The sequence below is a fragment of the Diabrotica undecimpunctata genome, chromosome 6 (assembly GCF_040954645.1).
Source record: "Diabrotica undecimpunctata isolate CICGRU chromosome 6, icDiaUnde3, whole genome shotgun sequence".
Lineage (NCBI taxonomy): Eukaryota > Metazoa > Arthropoda > Insecta > Coleoptera > Chrysomelidae > Diabrotica > Diabrotica undecimpunctata.
This window is the reverse complement of record NC_092808.1, coordinates 6,254,718-6,263,395: the sequence shown is the minus strand read 5'-3', so window position 1 is coordinate 6,263,395 and position 8,678 is coordinate 6,254,718. Positions and strand designations below refer to the sequence as shown.

General features: G+C 34.7%; 1 protein-coding gene across 5 annotated transcripts in view; it reads right to left on the bottom strand.

The window, feature by feature from the left end:
- The window catches only part of Schip1 (Schwannomin interacting protein 1), an 879,380-nt gene that overhangs the window by 60,947 nt on the left and 809,755 nt on the right, over positions 1–8,678 (bottom strand). For all 5 annotated transcript variants that reach the window (XR_011951179.1, XM_072534085.1, XM_072534086.1 and 2 more), the window contains 2 exons: positions 696–1,009; positions 300–574 (listed from right to left, as the gene is read on the bottom strand). Coding sequence is in view for 4 of the 5 variants with exons in the window: in XM_072534085.1 (XP_072390186.1) it covers positions 300–574; positions 696–1,009 (589 nt within the window). In the remaining variant the exon portion in view is untranslated. The remainder of the gene's footprint in view (positions 1–299; positions 575–695; positions 1,010–8,678) is intronic.

Below are 8,678 nucleotides of genomic sequence, written 5' to 3'. Positions count from 1 at the left end.
CGTTTCCATACTATTATCTCATAAACCAAGAACATTGCCATAACACTTTATTTGTGAGTATATTTTGTAAACTCCTACTCGTATATCTTAGGTAATTAAATAAAAAAGACACTGGGGAATAAATATAAGCAAATCTATAGACAAAATATAACAAAGCTAGCCATAAAAGACTCTATTTCTTTTTCTAAAGATTCATTTATTGTTTAAACAGCAACAAATAGCTGTGATTCTTATTTTAATGATAGTCAATCAGACCAAAAACTAACCAGACATAAATAATACATAAAAAAATTACTTACAAATATCTCGTCAAATCCTCAATATCCACTAGCATAGAATCCTGCTCCATATGTAGATCGTCCCTCGCCATCAAAAATTTCACTAAACTGTCGTTCAAATTTTCTATCTGCGTGTGCAAATCGTTTACGATGACCTGCAGCTGAGCCACGTTCATATCCGTCAAAATCTGCCTGGATAGACGACGTTTGTCCTCCGGAAAAGGTATGCCCACTTTTTCCATACTGGTACGAATCATTTCGGTTATCGGGCTTTTCTTCTGTCTTTGTTTCTCAATCTGTAACAGAAAAGGGGAGGGTTATCTAGCGTCTACTTTCTTTTCAACCCTTGCAAGGTTGATTTAATCCGCTATTTTCATGTCTGCCCAAAATAACTACATAAAATAAAAAATCTAGTACCTCCATTTGCATTCGTGCCATTTCCTTGGCTTGAGCCAAAGCCATTCTCGCCTCCGTCTGCAACCTGGCTTGCCGAGAGAAGAAATCCAGCTCTTGGAGTGGTTCCCTGACCAACTGCTGCGGCTGCTGACTTAGCGAGAGCGTCGCAGGTCTAGCTGGTGGTTGTTGGGTCTTCTCCGTCTTTGTGGGTGATTTCAAGGAGTTGTTATTAGATTTGTGATGTTTAGGGTTCGTCATTGGACACTCTGAGTCGGAACTAGGACTGTCAGTGTCCGAGAGAGATTCGTTCATGAAGCAGATCTGTAGATTCATTCCTGAAACATCAATTCATTATAGATTATTGAAAAAAAAATGACAAACGAAAAAATTACGTTTTTGATGTAGGGGGAGGTGGCATAAAATTGGGCTGTCTTATTTTTCAAATACATGGAACAGAAAAAATGAAAAAATTGATTTAGGTTGTAATGATCTCAAAAAATATGATTATCCCCGTAAAATCCTTAAAAACCTTAAAAAAAACATGGTTTTTTGGATGGTTTAAAGATGTGTCGCCGAATTCTTGAATGTCCTAAATTCCTCGTTTAGGTAATTTAGAATCTATAACCTCTAAAAAACCTTGATTTGATCTATTTTGAAGTCTATAAAATGGAGAAAATTTCCCAAAACCTCAAAAAAAACCTAAAAAAATTTAAAAAAATTGAATTCTGGAAGTAGGAAATTTTGTCTATATTAACGGGGGTACCCTTTTTAAAAAGCAATTGTTTGATAACTATATCAAAGAGTAACATAGGAAAATTGTTGCTTCCTGTTGTAATTTCTAGACTTTTGAACCAATGAAAGCAGTGAGTTATTAGAAAAGCAGTGAGTTATTAGATAAGCACTGAAAACGTCAATAGGAGAAAAATCCAAGCAAATAGACGATATTTAAAATAAACAACTCTGTGCCTGTGCTTACAGACAAAAATTTTAGCTTAAGGTTTGTTCATTTGGATTATACGAGGTCTGGCTATTAAAACAAGACTGCGCGCGCAGAATGCGTCCTAGAGGGGAAGAGTGGGAAACGAATGCAGCATTGGATAGCTGGAAGTATCTACTCTTTCAGTACGAAAACACGTTTTTGTCGCTGCAGCAGTATTTTTTCTGTAGAGGTTAGAGGTCACACAATGTGTGACGAAAAGCATGAGCAACGGATTAATGTGAAATTTCTCGTTAAATTAAAAAAAAACTCCGACTGAGTGCTACAATTTGTTGAAAGAGACCTATGGTGAGAATTCTCTATTTCGTGCGCGTGTTTTCGAATGGTATAAACGGTTTTCTGAAGGCCGAGAGGGCCGAAGATGACCAACGTTCAGGTGGACCTGTCTCTGTTTCAACTCCACAAACAGTGGAGTCACAAAATAAATGAAATTGTGCGCGGAGATCGTCATATGAGCATTCGGATGATTGCTGAGACTGTAAACGCCGATAAAGAACCTGTCAGAAAAATTTTAAATGACGAATTGAACATGAAGAAAGTCTGTGCGAAGTTGGTCCCAAAAAATTTGACCCCTGACTAAAAGCTCGTCCGTTCTGCTCAGATTTTCTTGAGAGGTTACATGAAAAGCCTGAATTCATGGAAAACATCATCATTTGCGATGAAACCTGGATATTCAAATACGATGTTGAAACTAAGCGACAATCCATGCATGCACTGGAAGGAAAACTCCTGCATCGCCAAGAACGAAAAAAGCAAGGATGTCGAAATCAAAATTTAAAGCCATCGCTAATCGTTTTTTTCGACATTAACGGCATCGCGATGACTGAATGGGTTCCAGAGGGTCAAACTGTAAACCAAACTTACTATTTGAAAGTTTTGGCAACGCGACGAGAGCGAGTTCGTAAGAAACGGCCAGAATTGTAAAAAAACAACCGGTGGATCTTGCACCAGGACAAAGCACCTCCCTATAACGCCCTACTGTGAAGCGTTATTTAGCCGCTAGAGGCATTCCAGTGCTCGAACATCCGCCGTACTCGCCTGATTTAGCACCCTGTGACTTTTTCCTGTTTCCGAAGATCAAGTCTGCCTTAAAAGGAATCCGGTTTGAGTCGATGGAAGAGGTGAAGAGAAAAACGGGAAAGCTCCTAAAAGCTCTACAAAACAAAAGAAGACTTCCAGCATTGCTTTGACCAATGGAAAAAACGAATGGAACGGATTTAAAATAAAACTCTTTTTCAGAAGCAGTCTCGTTATTTAATAACCAGACCTCGTTTTGAATTTATATCCAATATCCTATTCCACTACGAAAAGCAAATTGAAAATAAAAGGATCATTAATTCCGCCATAATTTTATTTATTCCTAAAAAAACAAATCAACAACTACCTCTTCATTTCTATAATCGCAATCGATGTTTACGCAGAAAAGATTTCGCTAATAAAAGTGTAAATATTTTCGATAAATTTAAATAACAATGGTCTTGTATACTAGAAATATGTAAATAAAAAATACTACGAAAGCAGGAAATAAAATTAAAATTGCCGATAAGAAAAATTATCGGTAATTGTTAATTCAAATTGGGTGGTGACGTACCGGAATAAACGTGAAATAAAAGTTTTGCGATAAGCAATTGCGATTTTTTTGAAGAATTTGAATTCTTGTGTTAAAATAATGTAACGGGAATTAAAACGTCTTAACGAAACTTGGTTATTACAAAATAAAAATTTATACACTTGAGTGCAAATTGGAGCACTCTGGAGCTATATTTGCTCACATTAACAATCCTTATCCTTCAACGGTCACTGAAGAACCAAACCTATGGAGATACATCCACTCATAAGTCCTTTGAAGTAAGGCTTGGAATCAAAAGATTTCCAACCCTCTTATGTAGGGAGCCAGTTGCAAGGCCCCCTCACATGGATCGGATGACTTTTCTAATAAATTCTTGAGGCATTGCTTTTTATTCATCATTAAGCGCAGCTCTCAATTTCATTATGCTCCTTGGTGCATGATTTCTGTCCCGGACCCTTCGTTTAAGCGCATCCCAAACATGCTCTATTGAATTTCCGGCCTCAACGCAAGCTAATTTATTGTAGGTACATCGATCTCAGTCAGATAGGTGGTGGTGACTCGTGCGGTATGGCATCGTGCATTATCCTGCATGAAAATAAAGGCATCACCAATAAATCTCGCGTATAGAACCACATGTTCCTCCAAAAGTCTCTGATGTAACGATCCGCCGTTAAACCTCCTCCACTAGACACGAAAACCAACCTCCTCCATATGACACAATTTCTGGTATACAACATTGAACAAATCGCTCTCCTGGCCGTCTATAAACTCGACGCCTTTTGTCGTTGCTATGCAGGCAGATCCTACTTTCGTTAGAAGAGAATAATACCTGAATCCATTGATAGTCGTCCCAATCCAGATGTTCGCGAGCAAATTCTAATCTCCTTTGCTTCCGAGCTGCAGTTAGCTTGGGACCAGTAGCTGCCCTTTTTGGTGTCAAGTTGGCTGCCTTCAGTCTCCTTCTGACTGACCAAACGCTGGTAATCACATCTCGGACCTCTCCAAGCGCTTCTTTGAGATTAGCACCAGTCAAATATCGATTTCTCAGGTATTTCGATACAAGAAATCTATCATCTCTCTCCGTTGTTATTCGTTTACGTACTCCTCCTTATCGGTGGACATAATCGTCAGTATCTTGGTACCGTCGATACACTCGGGAGACAGCAGATTGGCTTAAATTTAGTCGATATGCCACGGCACTCTGGTTCACTTCTGTCAATACTGCTACTGCTTGAGCTGCTTTGACGGACGTGGTATTCATTTATAATGCAGTTGCGAACTTAAGTGACTGATGTATTAGTGGGTTGCTATGGAAATTGTTAAGTGTCGATTCACCAAAAAACAAAACTTTTTTAAAACTCAATAATGAGGTTAATGATTGTACACTAAATATTTTTAAATTTCCACTTAGATTGAAACAGGAGACGTACTTTCGCAAAATAATTTTGAGTCGATTATTTTGCACTCAAGTGTATTAAAGGTTTTATAATGTTATAAGTTGATCGACGTCACGGCTATGGAGGCGTTGCTGTTTTAGTTGCAAACAATATTTCCTTTTTAGATACAAAATTCAAAACAAATTATAATCCAAATATAGAGGTTTGCGGTGTTTTTCTAGAACAATTAAAATTATCAATACTATGTGTTTACAAACCTCCTAAAATATAATGTCTCATCCAATGATTGGGAAAATTTATTTGGCTGATATAGTATATTTGGCTAATAGGTATTGCTGATATGAACTTTCTCTTTACCTTCTTATGAATTTTATCATTCTCCATACTTCGCTTGCTCTACAAAAGCCTATGCTCTGATCTATTTGTTTACATTTTTTATTGTCCCATGTATGTGATCATTTTGTAGCGTAAAAATCGGGAAATCACACAACGACGAGGAAATTATTTTTGAACGCTTGTTAACTGTATAAATTTCCCTAAATTTAGAGAACTAGTACCTTTAGGTTAATTCCCTGTAACGAAATTTAATTACGCATGCTTTGACAGTGACCTTGCAATTTAACGAACGTGAGTGACTAGTTAACTCGAGATAACAGAGTTAAAATTAAGTGTCCTGTTTAAGGTAATTACTTAATCGCATTGCACACATTGTTACTGTATGACAAAGCTTCGAAATTCTTTAGATACCGTTTACACAAAGAGAATGTCCTCGATAAAACCAATTATATAGGTTTAAAAAACATTCTATGTAGTTTATGTGATGTTTAGTGATTTATATTCTTTATTTTTGTCATTTAAAAATTTATAATACCAAAATAAGGTAAAAAGAAAATAAAAGTAGCGATGAAAAAATGTGTAAATGTGTAGAAGTTGACGGGAATATATCTATCCAGAAATATCTTCTGCTTAAAAGTTTAATACTTAAATCGAAACGCACTAGCGTCTATCTCTTGAATCAGATTGTCCTCTGGAATCTCGGCTTCGAGAACGAGACCTCGACCGTCTTGGCGACGTCGACCTGGAATATCTGAAACTGAAAGGTTCTCTTCTATCTCCGCCACCACCTCCTCCTCTTCTGGAACGCCCACTTGACATTTCTACTCTGACTCTAGTGCCACAACAACGCGTTCCACCCAAGGTTCTAAAGGCATCTTCGGCGTCTCTAGGGTCTTCGAACTTGACAAAAGCAACGTCCGGTGGATTTCTTGCCACCCAAACGTTTCTTAATGGTCCATATTACTCCTTATGCGGTCTCAAGTAAAGGTCCCACTCCTTATGCGGAGCCATATTTCTCTTGTATTAGTACCTGTACGTACGTACGAATTACGTACCTGTTTCTGTTTGTTTTGACGGTTTTTTCGAGTGTTGAACACAAAAAATTGAATTTTAACGTATAGCTTAAACTTGTCGATACCGCAGAATGGAGAATGAGAATATCCCTGATTATACTGATTTGTATAATAGGAATTAATTTATATTTAAATGGGAATAAGCCACAATCAAAGGTTAAAATACGTTTATTGACGTTTCAATTTCCACTTCGGAAATCGTTCTCAAAATACAAACATTAGTAAATTGATATATATATATATATATATATATATATATATATATATATATATATATATATATATATATATATATATTAGTAAATATCCTTATACGATAGAGCCAAAATTACTTGTTCTAACGAAAATTCGTTCTTGGAGGAAAAACATTTGTTAACATCTGTTTTATTAAAAAATGATTATCCTTTATCGTTTATAAATAAGGAATTTTCAACAATCGATCGAATAGAACAAAACATCTTAGAACGAGATCCTACAGCATGTGCAAGGAATAATACGAGGAAAATAACAATACCATACATAAAAGGATTATCGGAAAAGCTTAAAAGGATAGGAAATAAATTCAACATTTCAACAACATTCAAAACAACAAACACGTTGAGATCTATCTTGTCCAAAACCAAACCTAACAATGAACAAGAAAGGACAAAGAATTGCATTTATAAAATACCTTGTGAATGCGATCAGTTTTATTTAGGTGAAACATCAAGACCATTAAATGTTAGAATAAGTGAACATCAATCCTATATTAAAAATAGAGAATTTGATAGATCTCAAATCTGTAAACACGCATGGGATAATGAACATAGGGTTCAATGGAATGATTCAAATATAGTCCTAAAAGAAACGGATGGTAAAAAGAGAAAAATCAAAGAAGCCTCTAATTATGCTAAATGAGACCAATTGTGTCGCGAATTCCTCGGCAAAATGTAGTAGGATCTGGTTACCCATATTGAAAGAGGAAGTTATTAAAAGGAAAATACCAGTATTGGTAAGTCAGTAACATATAGAGAATACATCATTTATGTTTTTTAAATAACAAACATACAAAATCGGAATGTGGTGTTTATTGAAAGTAAACTAAATGCACGATCAAATACTTACCATGTCGGGATAGTATTATGAGGTTTTTTTCCTGGTTTTTCCCTCATAATTTACTATGGAATCACTAACAGGAGATTTTACTGTCATCATGGCATGTATTTGTCTTTTTAAAGACGAATTACATGTTATGATCTTTTCTGACGGATATTCTCAAGTTAAAGTTGATTTCATGTAATCGAATGAACTATCTTATAAGTAAAGTCGTCCCAGGAACGCAACTCAACAATATTGGCAATATCATTTTAAAGTCGTCTACTTTAAAATGTATAAGGTATGTCTGAATTGTCAATATAGATGAGTCAGATAAAATTAAATTATTAGAAGAATTTTTTTACTAAGTAACAAAAAACAAAATTTGTTTAATTTACTAATGTTTGTATTTTGAGAACGATTTCCGAAGTGGAAATTGAAACGCCAATAAACGTATTTTAACCTTTCATTGTGGCTTATTCCCATTTAAATATAAATTAATTTACTAATGTTTGTATTTTGAGAACGATTTCCGAAGTGGAAATTGAAACGTCAATAAACGTATTTTAACCTTTAATTGTGGCTTATTCCCATTTAAATATAAAAAATCATTTAAAATGCCACAAGAAAATAGCTTCAGAACAATGTATAATAGGAGTAACATTCCAAAAAGAAATTTTGCACTTGAACTAGAAGATTGATTTTTCTTCGCGTGAATAATGTCTTTCAGCGTCGGAATTTTCTCATTTACACTCATCAAAAGCAAATTTTTCTCAAATTATCGGTACCGAACATAATTTTTATTTATTACAAAATGATAACTCTTCCGTTCAGATAGAAAAAAAGGTTATTAACTCTTCAATGTCCCTTAGATTTTTATTTTATTTTGTTTTGTGAAAATTTGCTTATCATTTTTTATCGGAACAGAATAGTTATCATATTTGTAATAAATAAAAACGATGTTGGGTATCCGTAATTTGAGAAAAATTTGCAAAATGTTTTTACAGAATATGTATGTATTTTTTGATACTTATAAATAAATGTTTCTTATTTTAAACACATTTTTCTTATTTAAAAACACTTAACAAAAACAACTAACGTGTTCTTTTGGGGACGGGAACGGATTAATGACATTTCACTTAATTTTAATGTGGAAAATTGCTTTGACATACGAGCTATTTGACATATGAGCACGATTACGGAACGAATTACACTCGTATATGTCGAGGTATCACTGTATAAAAAAAATTGTGTAATGTAATGTTTATAAAATAAAGTGCTTATTGAAAATATTTGCTGTTACAGAAAACCTAGATTTTACTTATTTCTTTAGTGTGTTTTCCATATTCTACTAATTATAACAACATGCAAATTTAGTGACATCTTCTCTACAAATTGTGTAACAAACATCTAAATTATTTCTAAACTATTTCTGAAACTTAAAATATCGCAGTCGAAAGCTACAAAACAATCCATAAGAGTCATGAACGGCGCGCTAAATTTTTAATGACATAACAGTGGCGTGTCAGAAAGAGGGTATTATAAAAATACTTCATA